Source organism: Callithrix jacchus, chromosome 8, assembly GCF_049354715.1.
Source record: "Callithrix jacchus isolate 240 chromosome 8, calJac240_pri, whole genome shotgun sequence".
Classification (NCBI taxonomy): Eukaryota; Metazoa; Chordata; class Mammalia; order Primates; family Cebidae; genus Callithrix; species Callithrix jacchus.
In genome coordinates this window covers 48193971-48214074 of record NC_133509.1, presented here as the reverse complement: position 1 = coordinate 48214074, position 20104 = coordinate 48193971, and the positions used below count along the sequence as shown (strand labels likewise).

The 20104-nt window shown below is 37.5% G+C and overlaps 1 protein-coding gene and 1 pseudogene across 1 annotated transcript in view; one reads left to right on the top strand and one right to left on the bottom strand.

Annotated features, from left to right (window-relative positions):
• The first annotated feature begins 335 nt into the window (after positions 1-335).
• Positions 336-20104, top strand: part of FAM98B (family with sequence similarity 98 member B) — a 28901-nt gene continuing 9132 nt past the window's right edge. The window contains exons 1-6 of the mRNA XM_035259885.3: positions 336-432; positions 10171-10316; positions 11479-11613; positions 15950-16128; positions 18276-18356; positions 18961-19077. Coding sequence (XP_035115776.1) covers positions 362-432; positions 10171-10316; positions 11479-11613; positions 15950-16128; positions 18276-18356; positions 18961-19077 — 729 coding nt within the window. The 5' untranslated portion in view covers positions 336-361. The remainder of the gene's footprint in view (positions 433-10170; positions 10317-11478; positions 11614-15949; positions 16129-18275; positions 18357-18960; positions 19078-20104) is intronic.
• Positions 4985-5809, bottom strand: LOC118145051 (carboxy-terminal domain RNA polymerase II polypeptide A small phosphatase 2 pseudogene; annotated as a pseudogene).

Genomic DNA, 20104 nt, shown 5'->3' with positions numbered 1-20104 from the left:
ATAATTTAATTTCAGATTTCTGTTATTAAACGGAAGGTCTGGAATCGGAGGTTAATATTAACTGAATACCACAATATTTGCCAAAATTTACTTGAAATCACAGAAAAGACCCAACACAAAGAGACCTCTTTCTTACTATTATTTATTTATTATTTCTACTATTTAAAAAAATTACTATCGTTACACACCGCGGTTTTAGGCTCTATCAAGCATCCATTGCCTGTGGGCTGGGAACCTTTGCGCCTGTCTTCAGAAGTGCTCTTAGGCAGGCACCGGAGAGACACGGACCGGAACTTTGGCGCTGTGACGCTAGTTTCCGGCGGGCTGCTTAGAGCGTAGAACAGCTCTGGGCCAAAGGACCATGAGAGGGCCGGAGCCGGCTCCCGAACCGACGATGGAGGGAGACGTGCTGGACACACTGGAGGCACTGGGGTAAGAGCTTTTGGAGACGCCTTTTTCCTGAAAACATAACCTCTCCTTCGGCCTGGCTGCTTAGCCTACTTCTCTTGGGCCTCTGTGGGCCTGGGCGGCCATGTGTAGGCCTCCTTCCCTGCCTGGATCCCTCCGGCGCCGACGGAGTTAAGCGGGAGGCGGGAGAGAAATCTATTTGGCGGGTGGAGCAGGGCTGGAGAGCTGGGGTTCGTGGCCCCCACTTCCAAACTTCTTGCCTCGAAACTCTGTTGGAGGAATCCGCGGGGTGGCGTGGAGCGGCCCTGCTAGCATCGGTTTTCTGGGCGATTCCGCGCCCGTGGGTGATACTTGTGTTGACGTAGTTGTGGCACCCGGAGCGAGGTGCTGGAACCTGAACTGCTGTTAAGGACTGTTGTCTCCTACAGTGTACAACTTGTGGCTTACTTGGGGGCTGGGGGCTAGAGTGAAGGGCCTCTACTTTGACCGCAGAAAGTGTTTTAGTTCATTGCGAGTTCATACATCCAACCATTTCATCCGTTCGTCAACATATACATTAGATTGTGTATTCATTTACGCATATTTACGTTTGTAAATTTCCCCAAGGCAGGGGAAAAAGACAGTTTTCAGATTACTCTAGGCTTACATAGTCGTGCAGGCTACAAGTCTGCTGTCGAGTGGAATTTGCAATGCAGGATGGTAAGTGCTCTGAGAACTCTCGGGTGGAGATGGGGGTAATGTTAATACTAACAGGGGTGGTGGTTCGTAATCTCCCCCTCAACCTCATCCTATTTTGCACACAGCCCTTGTCCCTGCCCAAATTATCATGCCCTGCCCATTCATTTGTCTCTTGAATTCACCTTCTCCTGCGTTTTATTCTTCCTCCTCCCCAAGTCAGCTCCTGGACAATTGATGCTTTCCATATTTTATTCACTGATGTGTTCTCATCAACACTCTAGAATGGAGTCTCTTAAAGTAAAGAGTGGTTGAAAAGAATGAGTAAATGAATGAAGCAGAGCATAGAGAGGCGAGTCCACAGCGGTAAGCATAGGACCAGATAGTTTAGTCAAACAGTGCACATTAAAAAAAGAGCTTGAAGCCATCTGCACATTTGTTTGCCCTGCTACATGCTGTTGTTTCTTGATAGGGGAAGCTGTGCCTTTGCAGTGTTATTATGAAGCTTGAACCAATCCCACACCCCACTTTTATTTTTTCTAAAACTGCATTCGCTCTTCTATGTATGATCTGTTTCGTTAGTTGGACCCTTATAATATCTACTTTACAGTGACCCAGTGTCGCAGAGTCTTGTACTTAGTAGATTGTGAATATATATAAAGAACAGTGCCATTGATTATTTAGGGGGCATTTTTACTTCTGTGAAATCCCTTGGAAATTCTCACTTAACTTTGTTATGATGAAACCAAAACAAGAATTGAAAATACTTAGTAGAATTATTTAGGCTCCAAAAAGTTTGAGCTCCCAAGTACTTCAGGTAAGAATATTGGGATCTCATAAATGGTTTGTGAAAAAGGAAAAGGCAGTGCTTTTCTTTTTTCTTCATTTCTTGAACTTATTTTTCATATTATAGGTGGTTTGGAAAACTCATCCCTATAATCCTGATTTTTATCAAGGAAAATTAGTTTCAGATTATTCGACATGGAAAGTAAAACAGTTGACACACTCCGAAATTAGTTTTTCTTGGAATAAGTATGAGGGCAAAATTTTGAAGTTTGGATTCCCTATGATAATAAGATGTGAAAAAAGTAGTTATTTGAAATATGTGTTGTAATGGGACACTGTTTTCAAATATCCCTGTAGCTAGTGAATAATGTATTTTCGGTTGTAAGATATTTAGGATATAAGGGAAGGTATTTGAGTTAGTCATGTAAAGTAAATTAATGGGAGGCATTTAAAGGGAAAATATGTGAAAGGACAGTGTAGTTGTATTGTTGAAAACAGGCTAGGCTAGGAGTCAGTTAGTTTTCTCATCTGTGAAAAGAGTAGGCTGGAGTAAATGATTTTAGAGGTCTCTTTCTGTTCTGATAGTCTCTGATTTTGTGGAATAGTAGATCTCAACGCTGGAAGTACATCAGAATTGTGTGGAACCTGTGAAAACTGTTCCAGTCTGGTATATACCACAGACTACCTGAATCATAATTTTCAGAGATATAGTACAGACCTGTATATTTTTAAAAAGATCCACAGCCTCAGTTGAGAAACACTATTATGGAGAGAAGTTTCCTATACGTATTTGTTGAACACAACTGCATATTAGATCTTGTTCTGAGGAGTCAGTGGTGAGCAAAATAGACTTGATTTCTGCCCCTGTGTAGTTTACAGTCTAGTTGAGAAACAAACATGATCACAAAAATAATTATAAACTATAATAAATGTATCAAAAGAAAAGAACAGGGTGATATAACAGGAAAATCTAAGAAGTCTTAGGGATTAGTGATAGATTCCTGAGGAAGTGACATTTGAATTGAAATAGGAGGAGTGAATAGAAGTTAACTAGTTGAGGCTGGATGGATGAAAAAGGGGAACAAAGATATCCTTAGAGTGAGAAAATGTGAAGACCTTGAAGTGGGAAGGAGCTTGCTATATTAGAAGAACTAGAAGTAGGCTAATGTGGTTGGAAGGCAAAATGTGAGGGGCAGAGTGGTGGGAAATTGGATTTAAGAGTTAGGTGAAAATCAGGACGTGCAGCCCCTTTTAGTCTGTGTTGTGGATTTTATTCTTGATCATAACAGCAATGGGATGTGATTGAAGAATTTTAAATAAAAAGGGAGTGATTTGATGTCTAGTCTGAAAGGTACGTCTGTCAGCAAGGTGGAAAATGGATTGTAAAATTTAGTTAATAGTCTGGGAAAGAAATGATGGTTGCTTAATGGCAGTGGCTATAGAAAAAAACTGCATTACTAGACTCAGTGATTGATTGGATCTTAAAATTCAAGGATTCATTTCTCTTTATTTTTAAAAATTTTTAATAGACACAGGGTCTTGTTATGATGCCCAGGCTAGTCTTGAACTCCTGGCCTCAAATGATCCTCCAACCTTGGCTTCCCAAAGTGCTGGGATTACAGGTGTGAGTCACCATGCCCTGCCAGATTAATTTCTTCAGTTGATATTTGTTGAGCACCAAAATGAAGTGATACACCTTAGAATGTAAATTGGATACAGAAGAATGTGAAGATAGAAGAGAGCCGGTAAATAGGTTGAATGCAGAGGAATCAATCAATGGAATGGAGGTAATGATGATATCAAAGAATAGTTAGTTGTAGGTGAGTGGTCAAAGAAGCAAGCTGGAAGAATAGATAAGAGATTGTGGTCAGGGAGCCACATGTTTGGATTAGTGATTTTGGAGGTGGAGTAGTTCCAGGTAATGACAAGAGTGCAAGGGGTGCTGAATGACATGTTGTTGCAGGTTGGAATGGAGAGCTCAGGGTGTGAGATAGGGTATACATACAGACTTTAAAGGAACTCAGTATAATGGCAAGAATAGAGGTGGAGAGGAAAACTGAGCAAAGGGGATGCTGGGGAGTGTCTGAGAGGTAATAGATGAAAACCACAAGGAAATGGGTGGCAAATTTTTGAGTGTCCTGTGCCTCAGAGATCAGGAGATATTTATAAGATAATGGGAGAGCAGTGATAATTATGCTGTCTTGGTAAGTACAGAGGTCAAAAACCCTACTATCTGACCTTTAGGAATTTGAGAGAATAAAAAGAACTAAAGCTAAAGATGATAGGGATAATAATCTTTCTTTTTTTTTTTTTTTTTTTTTAAGAAAGAGAATTTTCCAACAGAGTCAAAATAACAGAAATCAGTAATCTATTCTCTTCCAGGGTGGGAAGAAAACCTCCTTCCTTGCAGGCTTGAGAGTATGGCTAGGTGGTAAAAAGGTTCGAGACTAGAGCTAGAGCTCAGCACCCAACCTTGGGGAGACACAGAAAGGGCTCATGCCAAGCACTTGGCGGGAGGCAAACATAGCCTTTGGGCCACAAGACCTGATGGCCACTGGGATACTGGCCTTGAAACAAGTCCTCATCTTCCCAGAAATGTCTTATTTTTCTCTGCAGCAGCTGGCTGGAGAAAGATTTTGGAAAGGTGTGTGCCTGGAGCACCCAAAGGCGTACCCTTCCTTTTTCCTTGGCATAGGCCTTATAACACAGAGGAAAGGCCATGGTTTGGCGATGGAATCTTCAATAGTCTTCTTCCATATAGAGCTCAGTGGCTTTTAGGATGGCAGGAGATTAGACGAGCTACCTTGGGAAGAGTCTTCGTCTTTCAGATTCTCCCCCACTGAAACACTATGTTCTGGGGCTTAGTTCATGGCAGAGCATACACACATACACACACACACACACACACACACACACACACACACACGTATCTCGGGAATCCAACAGCTCGGGAGCAGGTAGCTCTCGGTATTGTTGGTCTGGCATTTGCCTGCTTGGCATCTAAGCTGTCCTAAAGCTCTTTCCAGTCACTTCTCACTATTTCCAGGCCTATGTGGTGATGTGCTCCAGCTTCCACTCTGTCAGATTATCATAAAGGCACGATGTAGTAAAACCCCTACTGGGATGACCGCTGCTTGGAAGCAGGGAAGGCTATGGGGCCCACACCTACCCAAAATTGGCATAGACATTGTCTGCTTTGCTTCTCAAAGGTTGGGATCAGGTTCAGTAACTCAGTATCTACCATGTCATCAAACCAGGACTGCATAGGCACTGCATTCTCTGGATGGAAGATGTAAGAGGCAGACAAGTTGTCCAGGATGAGGGTTTTCCTCAGCTTCCTCTCCAGGCAGCTGAGGTTCCTGACTTAGCAGCCCTGGTGGAACACTCAGGACTCATGGAATAAGTGAGCCCAGAACACCCCACCCCAGTCCAGGAGATTTGTCACAGGGTTGGCATACTTGGCCAGGTTGGCAGTGAGGAGAACACATTTAAAGAGTTCTCCATTTGTCTCTTTCCATGTGAGGCTTCTTGAACACATACACCTGCTTGATGGCCTCCTCAATCTCTGTAGACACTGTGAGGCCAGCATTGTTGCTGGGCTTAAAGATGCACAAGAGTTTCATCCAGGTCAGTGACAACACATATCCTTTGACCTTCATTTGTCACCTTTGGAGCAGTCATGTCCCTGGGATCTGATAAAACTGGTACTGGAGACACTGGAGCAGATCTGACTTAGTGGTATTGGCTTCCTCCTTATATGCACCAGCTTAGTGGAAGTGCTTGACTGGCCTACGTGCTGGGTGTGAAAATAGCAGAAATGAGCCCAGAAGATGTTACATCCACGAGGCTTCTTTAAAGAGGACTTGGAGACCAGGTCTTGCTTGGTGAGCACCAGGGCATCTTCCCTCTGTGCCTGGGTGATGATGGAACTGTGTTCCATCTAATTCTGCAGATGCAGGCTGGCTGGGTGGAAGAACCAGTGGATCCACTGTCTGGGCTGGGCTGGGCTGGGGGGCCTGGGCTTGGGCTGGCTGCAGCTCCTGAGACTCCAGTTCCCACAACTGTTCACATACCCTCTCTCTTTTCCTCCCTGGGCTGGGAAGTGAGATGGCCTGTACCGAGGGTGGGTGGCCTGGGCGTGGGCTCCCCTGGGTACCCTGGCTCCCATCTCCCAGCAGTAGCTCTGAGCTTCTCAGTTTGGGTCCAAAATGGAGAATCCAGAGTAAAAATGAGAGGGATAATCTTTCTGAGAAGAGATGGACAATATAGCAAAATACCCACTATGTTGTGGATGGAAGATAGTGGAAATTCTGGGGAAGCAGGGAGAGGTAGATGAGAGGCAAAGGCAATAGGTTGGGTAAATGATGGGAAAAGAAAGGGTCTTCCTGTTGGCTGAAGAAAATAGTAAATTAGGCCCTGGCTGTATTGCTGAGGAGAGTTGCCAGCAGCCCTAATGGACTGAAGATTTGGATCACCCAGCTTAAAGCAGTGTTAGACCAGCAACTGTGGTTCCAGGGTATAAGGTTAGGGGGGACGGCCTAAGCCTAGGGGAGATGTTCCCAGTGTCTGGAGTAACAGTAGCACTTTGATGATTAACTAAGAATATGTGAAACAAAATAGGAGGTAAACGCAGAATGGCATTGGAAATCATACTAAGTATGAAATAAATGTGATAAACACTAAATAGTTGCTAAATGTAGCATAAATAGACTCTTAAATGCCCACCCTAATTTCTCAGGTACTGCAAGAGGAGAAGGAGTGATGATAAATATTGAGAGTTTTTTTTTTAATGAAAGTAAAAAATAAGTACTAAGCTGCTTAAGAGAGATCGGTGGACTAGCATCATCATCATCACCTGGGGTGAAGAAATGCAGCATCCCAGACATCATTCCAACTCTACTGAATTAGAATCTTTATTTTAACAAGACCCTCAGGAGACTCATAGGCACATAAAAGTTTGAGAAGCACTATTCTTGCCAGAAAAGTACTTTTATATTCTTACTCAGTTATCTAGCAGAATATTTTTAGACACTTCTTTTGCATAAGACTATTAGGTATATTTCTGGATGGTGACAGAACAATAGGGGTTAAGAGCGTGGGACTATGGAGATAGGTTGTGTGGCTCAGTTACAGACAATCGTTAGCTATGATTATGGCCATCCCAGAGGAGTTATTTACCTTTGTCTTCCTGAGCTTCCTCATCTGGAATATGAAGCTAATAGTAGTATCTACCTTATAGGGTATTGTGGCAACTAAATGAGGCAATTTATATAAATCATTTAGCACTGACCTAACATACAATTAACAGTTTATAAATATTAGCTACTATTGTGATTTTAATTGTTATTAGATGTTCAGGTATGTTAAATGCATTTATTTTTTACTCTTTTTATTTTTACCTCATCTGATGAGCTAAGGCATTAAAGATTAGATTTTTTTTTCAAATTCAGTATTTTTTGTGATTTGAGCAGTATTTGTTGGTGTTTATCATTGGCATTTCAGTTTAAAAAACTTACACCAGTATGAATTAGTTAAATTTTTTCAAGAGTTTATGAGTATTACTTTATTGCAGAAATGAAAGGAAGTAGGAGGAAATAAGGTGTTTACTGTTAAATCTCATTGAGAGACATTGTAAGACTGGAGGAAGGCTAACTCATAAAGAACCAGTCTTGAGCTGGGGGTGCAGAAATAATGTTCTAGTCTCAGCTCTGCCTTTACTTGGCTATGTCAGCTGGATCAGGTTATTTCCTTAGTTTCCTTATAGTTGAAGACAGAGGTCTAACAAGACCTGTATGAACGATGGAGCTTTTGGATTAAATACGGATTTAAATCCTAGTGCTGTCTTCTGATTCTACAGGATTAGGATAATGCTACCTTAAAGCATTGCTGTAAAGATTAAATGAATTCTGTCTGGCCTGCTATATAAGGTAGGTTACCTAATGTCATGAAGTCTTAGTTTCTTTACCTACAAAATGAGGATTTGAAAATACCAGGACTCATCCTTCATCTTATATAACCAGAGAATTCAAAGAAAAAGAAATGCGAGTAGTCTTTAAGCATATGCAAAGATGCCCTATGCCTTGCTCAGAAGAGAAATGTAGACAAAACTATACTGAGCTCTCAGATGGTCAAAAATCCAAAAGTTTGACAACTTTAGTGAATTATGAGGGAATGGGTACTCCAATACCCCTCTACAGGAGAATTTAAGGGTATCTAGCAAAGTTACATATCTATTTACCCTTTGAACCAACAGTCGCACCTCTAGGAATCTATCCCAGATATAAACTGACAACAATTTGCCAAACTGTATTAACAAAACACTAGAAGCAACCCAAGTGCCCTTTAGTAGAAGCTGATTAAATAAAATCTGGTGCATCCGGACAGTGAGGTAGTATATAACTGTAAAAATGGTTAAATAATATCTCTAATTACTGATCACTACTATATGTCAATATGTGTGCATGTGAGCATATACGTGTTTAAAGCAAGGACTAGAAGAGTATATAGTAGGCTACCTTTTATCTTAAAAAGAAGACAAAAATGCATATATTTATATTGAAAAACATGATGAAAGGACAACCCCAAACTAATAAATATGGTCACCTATAGGGAACGGAGTGAACAGAGTGGAGGATACAAGATTAAAATTGCAAACTAGATTTTTCTAATGTACCTTGTTTTTTAAAGTTAGACTTTGAAACTATATTAATGTTTTATATAATTGTAAGACAAAAATGAAATCAAAAGCAACAAATCTCTGAAAATTAAAAGGTAAATGAAACAAATGTCTATTGATATATCAAGAAGGTGGTTTAATCACATGGGATGGAACTGTTTTTCTGTATATCCTTATAGGAATACCTTGTAAATATAAAAAAATTAAACTGTAATTTTGTTGTTAATAGTAATACTGGATTTCCTATTCTGAAGCCATCTGTAATTTATACCTATTTTAATATATATTAGGAATTTGTAAATGTTATTAAAACAAAAATTTTCGTTGTGAGAGAAGATAGATAAAAATGCAAAATAAAATATGTAAAACCCCTACGATTCTAAATTCCAGTTGGAAATAGCAATATGAACTCCTGATATAGTGTGTCTTAAAAAGGCATAGAAATAGTGACCAACCTTTGGTACCAGATTTTGTACTGTAAATAACCGTTAAAAAGAATTGGGGCTCCTTGGAGAAATGTCTGATTCCAAGTTGAAGGCAGGAACATGTTGTGGAAAGCAAGGAAAGCATTCAGAGAGTACAGGAGAACAATCTAAAGGATTCCTTTGGCCTACATGAATGGGCTACTACAAACCAGAGGTAGGAGAATTTGAGTATCAAAAGAATAATAACTGCAATGGATTAAAACACATTAAATATATTATATATGAGTTTATAATGTTAACAAAAGCTCAGTTGCAAAAGAATCATAAAAGTAGAAGACTGATCATCTAATTCAGTTAATATAGTATATAAAGTGTTTTGAAAATGTAAGGTTCTTCTGAAATACAATTTGCAGAAATGTTTAAAATAGTAAAGTTATAAATAAATAGGGCCAGGCACAGCGCCTCACACCTGTAATCCCAGCACTTTGGGAGGCTGAGGTGGGTGGATCGCTTTAACTCAGGAGACCGGCCTGACCAACATGGTGAAACCCCCTGTCTACTAAACATACCAACATTGGCCATTTGTGGTGGCAGGCGCCTGTAATCCTAGCTGCTCTGGTGTCCGAGGCAAGCAAATAGCTTGAACCCAGGAGGCGGAGGTTGCAGTGAGCCGAGATTGTGCCGCTACATTCCAGCCAGGGTGACAGAGTGAACCCCACCTCAAAAATATATGTAAAATAAAATAAAAGGTTTAGGTTAAAGTGATCTGATAGGTTCTTTTCAACTTTAACTTTTTAAAATTTGTAATTTGTATCTGCTTTTCTCACTATATTTTTGTTGTAATTAATATAAAGTTATTAGACTTTATGCTGTATTTGACTTTGTGATATCTATGGTATTTATCTTAAAATTGGTAGATAATTTTACTGTAACATGTTAAAATATAGGAAGAAAGATGTTAATTATATAGAGCAGGAATGAGCAGACCATTTCTTTAAAAGGCAATATAATCATCATTTTCAGTTACAGCTACCTAGCTCTTCCATTGTAGTGTGGAAACAACCATAGACGATTTGTAAATTAATACATCTATTGGCTGTGTTCCAATAAAATTTTATTTACAAAAACATGCAATAGACTTTGACACAGAGTATAGGAGGTTTGTTTGTTTGTTTTTAACTTATATGTCTTCCTTTCTAGGTATAAAGGACCATTGTTAGAAGAACAAGCCCTTACAAAGGCTGCAGAGGGTGGATTATCTTCACCTGAATTTTCAGAGCTCTGTATTTGGTTAGGCTCTCAAATAAAATCGTTATGCAACTTGGAAGAAAGTATCACATCTGCTGGTATTGCCATATTATGTTTTATTTATCTTTCTGCTTAATAGTAAAATAAACCAGTAACTTATGGCTTATAGTTTTATCAATAATGTGTTCACTGTACAAAGAAAAATCACATATTGCAAAGAACTTCAGTATGTGATAGTAAACTTTTTGGGTTAAATTTATATTAATCCAAAACCAATATTTAAATTTTCTATTAAACTATAAGCAATTACTATTTATCTGCAATTTTTTTTCTCCCTGACAGCTCTGTCTGCTGTCTAAACCTTAGTATTGTTTTTTAGAAAAAGTAGAGTCTGAATTTGATTATTTAAAAGTTTAATTTTTGAATGGTGCTCATGTTGAACTAAGGCTTAAAATATTATATATATATGTGTGTGTAATTCCTAATTTAAATTGTGTTCTGAAGCTTGTAGCTCAGGAGGATATGGATTCACATAGGAATACTTCTGTTAAAAACTTCTGCACTAGCTCATAAAGTTTCTTTAATTCATCGCCATATTAGTAACTGGAGTCCTGTTGGTCTTTGGAAGAATTTCAGATATTAATGGTATAATAAAAAGAAAAAGTAAAAATTATCGTGCATTCGCTAGGGGTCAAAGTAGCTTTTTCTTTGAAAGATAATATTTTTTTCTTTAGAGATGGGGTCTTGCTGTCTTGCCCAGACTGGACTTCAACTCCTGGGTTTAAGCAGTCCTCTCACCCCACCATCCTAAATAGTTGAAACTTCAGGTGCAGGCTACCGCACCTAGCTTATCCTTACTTTTCCATTGTTTTTTAACAGTTCACTTGATGTAAAGTAAAATAATTTGAATTCTAAACACATAGTACGAGTGCCTACGTAATTGTATTATGAAATAAAGATAAACACTGAGGGTTAATTAGTTTGTTGCATTTATTTTCTGAGTATATAGAAATACAGTAAAAAGGGATCATTGGTTCTGAAGTGAATTAATAATTATAGCCATAATAATGCTTTTACTATTTTAGTTGTTAACATAAGCTTCATGATCACACATTTAAGGATTTAATGTGAAAATTTAGAATTGACTGTAAAGTGGAAATAAACAAGTAGATTTTATAGTATTGGATTATATGGTAAATTCTCAGTAAATGAAAAGAATGAAAAATGAAAAATCAGTTTTGTGATTTTTCTTTTTTAAAGGAAGAGATGATCTAGAGAGCTTCCAGCTTGAGATAAGTGGCTTTTTAAAAGAAATGGCATGTCCATATTCTGTACTCATATCAGGAGATATTAAAGATCGTTTAAAAAAGAAGGAAGACTGTTTGAAACTTCTATGTAAGTTTTCTTGAACATTTAAATGCATGTGTTTGATCTGGTTTTTATTATTTTCAAGATGTATTAATGAAGCATTAGATATTTTGTATATTAAAAAGGTTTTAATATTTTACTTAAAATACAAAGCTGTCTCAGAAATGTTTATATAATACAGTATACATTCTACCAGTGATACCTTCTAACATTTGTGATGTATTTGGCCAATATAGAATGCCCTGTGTTTGCGATTTATATAGTACTTCAGTAATTTTTTCTTTATCTTAGTCTGTCTATATGGCTAAAGTTGATAATCTCCAAAGTCCTATTTAATCTTAAAACTCTCTGAAACTAGGCACTGGATGATAATTTGTTTAAAAATATTTATTGATCACTAACTCTTGTACCAGGAAGTGCTCTAGGAATATATGAGGCTTTTTGTTTGTTTGTTTGTTTTTTTAAAGATAAAATTTGTGCCTTTAAGACACTTTAAATGTAGCTAGTTTTATCAGGGAGGGATTTTGAGTATAGATTCATGTTTGTATTGGGTCCTTTCAACATTGTTTTACTTTAGCTTAATTTTATAATGTTTTTAAATTTCTATAAAGAATAGCCATTTGTAAGAATTTTTCTAATACCTTTTATTATGAAAGATTTCTATTTCAGATTATACCATTTATAAAAAGATTACAGGTGATATATTCCTCCTAGGTGCTAGTGTTAATAAAGTTTGTTTCATTAGAGATGAAATTGTGTGTGTGTGTGTGTGTGTGTGTGTGTGTATGTGTTTAGTGGTGATAGAAGTATTAGCATTGAAATTGTCTTGTGTGTTGAGGGGGAATAAAAGTTATGTGCCCTCTCCCTTCTTCCCAGTACACTGTTCTCCATCTTCCTCCCATTTGGTGCGAGTCACTGATTTAATGAACCACTGTTGATCAGAGGTCACAGTAACTCCTAGGTATATTGGGACAGAAAGGAACCTAAGAAGCTAACTAGAGGAACTGGATATTCTTAATGTCAGATAATGAGAATTATGAAATTTATCATGGCTCCCTTTTTTTTCCTTAGCTGCTAAGAAGCTCAGCAATTATAGTGATACAGGTTTCTGGTACAAGTAGGAATAAAGAAGAGATTTAAGAGAAGTATACTGTTCCTTCTGATGATAAAAATACATGCCCAGAGGGCAGTGCTGAGTTAGTGTTTTTTTTTTTTTTTTTTTTTTTTTTTGAGACGGAGTTTCGCTCTTGTTACCCAGGCTGGAGTGCAATGGCGTGATCTAGGCTCCCCGCAACCTCTGCCTCCTGGGTTCAGGCAATTCTCCTGCCTCAGCTTCCTGAGTAGCTGGGATTACAGGCACGCGCCACCATGCCCAGCTAATTTTTTGTATCTTTAGTAGAGACGGGGTTTCACCATTTTGACCAGGATGGTCTTGATCTGTTGACCTCGTGATCCACCCGCCTCGGCCTCCCAAAGTGCTGGGAGTTAGTGTTTAATGGGTACAGAGTTTCAGTGGGGAAGATGAAAAAGTTCTGGAGGTGGATGGTGATGTCTACTTAAAACATGATTAAAATGGTAAATTTTGTATGTTCAAAAATTACATGCTTATTATAGAAATCTTAGAAAACACATAAAGTATAAAGAAGAAAAACATTTATAATTTCACTCCTCAGAAAGAATATTGGTTTACTTCCTTTGTCTTTCTGTGTAAACAAACACACACACACTCTCACACTGTCACTCTTACATAAGATTAAGATCCTCTTACAGATTCTTCTCCTCCGCCTCTTCATTTAATATATCGTTTTCCTCTTTATTTCCCTATCACTTAATATTTTTTGAAAACATAAATTGGCTACTGTTCTATTCCTATAACATTATGTTTGTTAACAGATTTAAATTTGTATTTCTTTCTATTTTAAAATGATTTCCTTGTTTGTATTTTTGGTTACTTAGAATGCAAATAAATTAAATGTGCCAATGTGGAATGATCTCTAAGAGATGTTGGTAAATACAAAATAAATATACAGAACATGTATAGCATGTTTTTATTTATATAAAATCAACAAAAATGCATAGATGGTGAATATATATACTGAATACACACACACACACTCACACATGTGCACACGCCTAAAAGGATACCCAAGAAATTAATGGTAATTGCCTCTGGGGAGGGAGAAATCTAAGGATCTGCAAAAGGAAGAGGGCTTGCTTTTCCCTGTACTGATTACCATTTGCATGGATTAGCATTGTAAATACTAACTGCTTATTTGTACTATTACATAGAGAAGTTAGTTTTCCATAGAAGTGAAGGGAGACTTCACCCAAGGTTCTGTCTAAAATACAAATTTTTGAAAAACTGGTAATTTGTTTTAATGAAGTTTTTATTATTTTATTTTATTATGAGACAGAGTCTCACTGTGTCGCCCAGATTGGAGTGCAACGGTGTGATTATAGCTCACTGCACCCCCTCAAACTCTGGAGCTCAAGCGAACCTCTCACTTTAGCCTGTATAGCTGGGACTGCAGGAGTGTACCACCATGCCTAGCTAACTTAAAAAAAAACATTTTGTAAAGATGGGGTCTTTGTTGCCCAGGTAGGTCTTAAACTCCTGGGCTCAAGCTGTTCTCTCACTTTAGTCTCCCAAAATACCAAGATTACAGGCCTGAGCCACCACACCTGGTCTCAATGAACTTTTTAAGTCAGAGGGACCTTAGTATAGCCCTCATAAGCAAAGTTTAATAATTGGTCTTAATATTTTGGTACTTGACTCTCTAAACTGTTGTGTGTAGACTGCATGGAGAAGTCTTTAAAGCAGTGGCTCTCAATCTTGCCTGACCTTGACAGTCACATTGAGTCTAAAACACACCACACGCAGATTCCCAACTCCTACTTCTAGATCTACTGTTCAGAATCTCAGAGGATGGGACTCTGATACCTGTACTTTTTAATTGTTTTTCAGATGTATTTTCTGCTCAGCTAACGTTAAAACTTCTATATTAAATTGTGGTGTTTATGTCTAACTTTAGCCAAACAAATAAAAACAAATTCCTTCCCCCCACCCCTACAAGATGGACTCTTGCTCTGTCGCTTGGGCTGGAGTGCAGTGACATGATCTCAGCTTACTGCAACCTTCGCCTCCCGAGTTCGAGCAACTCTTCTCCCTCAGCCTCCCTAGTAGCTGGGACTACAGGCACATGCCACCACACCTGGCTAATTTTTGTACTTTTAGCAGAGTTGGGGTTTTGCCATGTTGGCTAGGCTGGTCTCGAACTCCTGACCACAGGTGATCTGCCTGCCTCGGCTTCCCAAAGTTCTGGGATTACAGGGGTGAGCCACCACTCCCAGCCCAAAACAAAAGTCTTAACTACTGTAGTGAAGAGTCACTTTAAAACAACACTATAACCATATAAGATTTTTGAGTAATTTTCTTAAAAATGGCTATTGAAAGGATTACATGAATTGGTGAGAGTAAAGGGACTTGTAAATATTTAGAGTGGTTTATCCTGACTCAAATTGCTCTTTGTGCTTATAGATCAGTTAGAGCTATATATTCTCTGACCAGCCTGCTCTATACATATGAGACAGATAATTTATTAGTGTCTTACACATTCTTACCTGTTCTTAAATTGTTGATTTGCTGGTGGGTCTCAGCTACTGGATTTTATACTCTTTGAAGCTAGGCATCATATTTTCCTTGACTTGGCATCCCCATTGTTCACACCATTCCTAGTTCAGAACAGGTCCTTGGTAAACGTGTACTTACTGAAACAGCAATCTAGATCATTTACTATGTTAATTAAAATGGAACTGAAACCAGCTAGTGTGAAATGACAGCAAATAAAATAAACCATTTCTCTTTTTCCTGGTAGGATTAAATAAATTCATTTTAGTTTTTCCCTTCTAGTGCTCTTTTTTTGTACCCATTCATCTGTTTCAAACTAAGTCTTAGGCTGAACCTCTATAGGTAAAATAGATGAAATTTAAGCTGCTCTTTATTGGGGGCCTGGATCTTTGCCTGCTGAACTCCAGTAGAAGCTGCTAGGACTCCTCCAGTGTGAAAACAACCATTTAAAGTACAGTGTAAATGCGTTTAATAGGGTGTCTCTTACATAACTTTAGTTAGTTGTTTTTTCTCATTTCATTTTTTTAAAAATGTAACACTTGCTATGGACTGGGAAATAATTTCATTTAAAAGTTTGCAGTGTTCTACAACTATTGATGGTATTCTTTGGGTCTTTGTAAGTTGGCCTTATTGGTATTAATTGATACTTATTTTAAGTGAATAAATAATTTCAGTGAAATATCGTAAGAGATTCTTGTGCATGTATTAACATTTATTTTCTCTTTTTCATTGTAGTATTTTTAAGTACAGAACTTCAAGCTTCACAGATATTACAGAACAAGAAACATAAAAATTCTCAATTAGATAAAAATAGTGAAATTTATCAGGAAGTTCAAGCTATGTTTGATATACTTGGTATACCCAAGTCAACAACTTCTGACATTCCGCCTATGCTAAGCCAAGTGGAATCAAAGGTATTATGTTTGTTTTGTTTTTTTTATTTTCCCCAAAATTCAACTGAATGCTAACATGTAAGTGCTATATTAAAAATGAAGCTGTTCTCTTTAATTATAGTATACATTTTATTTCAAAAGTTCATCTTCATGTAAACCAAATTTTGGATTTGGACTTAATAGGCATGTGACCTAATTGGTCAATGGCTAACATTCAGGAATCAAATCTTAATAAGTTACCGCCCTTTAGCTGTGCCAGAGTTTGCCATGATAGAAATCACTTAGCAAATGTAATCATGACTTTCATTACCAAGGATGTATCGTAGAGAAAAGAAAGAAAGAGAGAAAGAAAGGGAAGAGAGAGAGAGGGAGAGGGAGAGACTGAGAGGGAAGGAAGGGAAGGAACAGAGTGAGGGAAAGGAAAGGAAGGAAAGGGAGGAAAGAGGGAGGGAATATAAAAAAGAAAGGTAAAGAAAAGGGAAGGAAAGAGGTCAAGAGAGTTATCCTACAAAGTCACAGGCAACTAAACTTTTTAAAAAATGAATGTTAATAGAATTGCAGTGTGGTTTCTTTAGCAGTGAGCATGCACGGTTTTGGTATATACATGTTTAGTCAGAGTAAGTGCATTATATAATGAATGGAAGAGTGAATTAATTAGTACCCCAATGGGTTAGTTAAAAACAACAACAAACTGTGTATCTAATGGCTCCTGTATTTTTTTTTCAGTTACTAAACAACTCTTGTTCCCAGTCAAGCCGTGTATTAGAGAAAATGCTACCCTCACAGACCATATTCTGGCCTAGATCCTGGGTTTCATTTGTTAAATATGTAGTCCTCTAATGGAATAAATATAGGATTCATTTTAAAGGAAAAGAAAATTTTTGCCTAACCTTCAAGAATAAGTACCTAACTCCATTTTTAGACACAGTGCCTTAAAGTAAATCCTTGTTCAGTAAAGATCTCTTTTGCATTGATAATTTATGAAATGAAAAATAAGGTTTGTCTTAATGAATGTAAGAGAATTATAGTATCACTAAGATAAAAATGGAATATTAAAAAATTTTTTTTTGGTAGAACTTGCAAACCAGAGAGTAAGTCTGTGAGTCTCAGTTCAAAAACATTCTTAGAGTTAACAAGTTACTCCAGAATTTTTTTTCTGTTTTTCTTTGGATGAAGACTCATCTGGGGTTGGCTAAATTTTCTGGGACTATTTCGAATTGAGATAGATTTCTGAGCTTATCATAATTTTCCCTTTTATGGTTTTTACTTAGTATTAACAACATTCTCAAATACCTCTTTTCCCTATTCGAAGCAGGCTATAATGCCTAGGTTCAGATACTGGCATAGTGATTATAAGGTAGTTGTTACCGTGGCCGGCTTGGCCAAAGATTCACGTAAAAGGTCTTCCTACTCTACTCAGTTTTTATCAAAAATAAATATTTTCATGTTATGTTTAAAACTAAGAAACTGTATATATTTCATTTCGTTGTGTAAATATTTTCTTTAGCTAATGATGGATTCTCCAGTTAGGAAGGTAAATGAATCCTGTCATTAGTAGGATAAATTACTGAATGACTGCTAAAGGAAATGTCAGTGCCCAATATCTTCTTTACCAAAATTAAAATGTTTAAGTAATTTAAATTAGGGGCTTTGCAAAGTAATGAATATATATATGTGATGGCTATAATTGAGAGAGATGGCTTGTCCCTTATGTTTTCTTGCTGAACAGTGTAATGAGAATACTTACAACTGGAATATGTACTTAGCATTTATTTGAGAAAAATCAATGTGCTGGTCAAAGGTTTTAGTAACTTTTTTGAAAATTTACTAGGAAGTAAGAAAGTGCTATCTTAAGTAGAAACTCCGAAGTTATTTCACTAAGACACAGATTCTCATAGTAGAACCTTTTAATAGGTACTACTTTAGCTGTTTGTGTACATTCTTTCTTATGCTGGGAAAGAATGTGTTCTATAGTTTGCATGAATACAATGTGCTTTTTGAAAGAAGGTATTCTGTAATGTAGTGGTATTGTTCTGTGTGATGGTATGTTTTAATTATTTCACTTTAATATTTTATTCCGTAGTGTTCTGAGCAATACTTTAAACCAAAATAAGATTGTTTTAAATTAGGAGTACACATTTTTCACCATCTTTTGTATTTACTTTTAGGTGAAAGATATTCTCTCAAAAGTCCAGAAAAATCATGTGGGGAAACCACTGCTGAAAATTGATTTAAATTCGGAACAGGCGGTAAATTCCCCTTTTTGTTATTAGTTTTTTGTAATTAAATTAGTGAATATGACTTAATTTTATAAATGAACATCTATTTTGTAATACGTAGATGCATATATTATTTTGTAGAATTAAAATGGATTGATATTCTGGAGTTTATGTCCTAACATTTCTTCGGTTACATTATTAATTAACTTTTAAAAATACCTGGCTGAGAATATTTATAGTTCTCAATGTTCTAGCACAATTGTGATTTAAAAAGAACAGAGGCTCAAAGCCAGCAAGATGATTTACTGGTATTTTCTTTGCTTATTGGTCCAGACTGCTTAGCAGGTAAATGTTTTACTTTATCATGTTTCATGTTTGATTACAGATAAGGTATACTCTATTAATAGGTAGAGTTTAATTTGTATGTTTAATGTCTTCTGGATATCATAAATGTACTTTCAATTATGCTTTAGTATTTAAATCATTTACCATAAAGTTTCATGGGAACAGAAAATGGCCAGTAAGTACAATATCTTTTGACTCAGTAGGAAGTACTTAGCACAGTTTTCAGATTTCTTTTCTCTGCAGAGTGAAAGAATCTAAAGTTTATTATTTTTGCTTTCGTATTTTTTAGGAGCAATTGGAAAGAATCAATGAAGCTCTCTGCTGTGAATATGAGTGCCGCCGGCGAATGTTAATGAAGCGATTAGACGTGACAGTCCAGTCGTTTGGATGGTCTGATAGAGCAAAAGTAAGGCTGTTTTCCCATATGTGTCCTGTAGGTGGTAGCCTATAACAGCTCTTCTGGCGTGCTTGTCTGTTATGTAACCATGCCACATTTGCACTTCATCAACCACATGTCCAGGCCAACTACTGGTCCTGTAACATGATCCTGGTCTTGTATAAATGCCTGTTGCATATAACTTAATTCTTCCCCACATTTGACATTTATTTTGACATTTGCCAGAATATAAAAGAAGGGGCATCATATGAGATTATGAGATAGATATAGTGAACAATGTAACAAGAAAGCAGGAGGGATAGGTACAGGTAATACTGATTCCGACAGGTCTTTAAAGTATATTAAGGCTGGATGAATGTGGAATGTGTTTCAGTTGAAGAGGGGGTTGGGAGGTGAGGGCATTTGCAAAAAGAATCTCTTCAGATAGCTTTCTAAAGAGCTGTCTCCCATCACACCCATTTTATGCCTTTAATCTGTATCCATTGCCTTGTCTGGGATCACTCCTCACCCCCACTCTTCCCACCCTGCATCTCCCCACCCTGCAAACTCTCCAGGCGGTAAGCTGAGACAATTATAGGGCTTCTCGTCATTCAGGGATCATTGTCCTATGTTCCTTGGTGTCCAGTGTCTGACCATTATTGGTTCATATCACATGGATTCCCCAGTTTTTTAGTTATTTCAGGTGGGAGAGTAAATCTGGTGTCTATTACTCTACTTGACTACATGTGGAATTTCAGGTATTATTATTTTTACATATTTTGGATTATGTCCTTCTTCCCCAGTTAGATCTTCTGCCCCATGTTAGATCAGTTGTGGTCATTTATGCCAGCAGTCCTCAACCTTTTTGGCACCAGAGACTGGTTTCATGGAAGACAGTTTTTCCATAAAGAGTGGGGAGGCAGGGGAATGGTTTTGGCATGAAACTGTTCCACCTCAGATCATCAGGCATCAGCTTCTCCTAAGGAGTGTGCAACCGAGATCCCTCGCATGCGCAGTTCACAATGTGGTTCGCACACACCTATGAGAATTCCATACC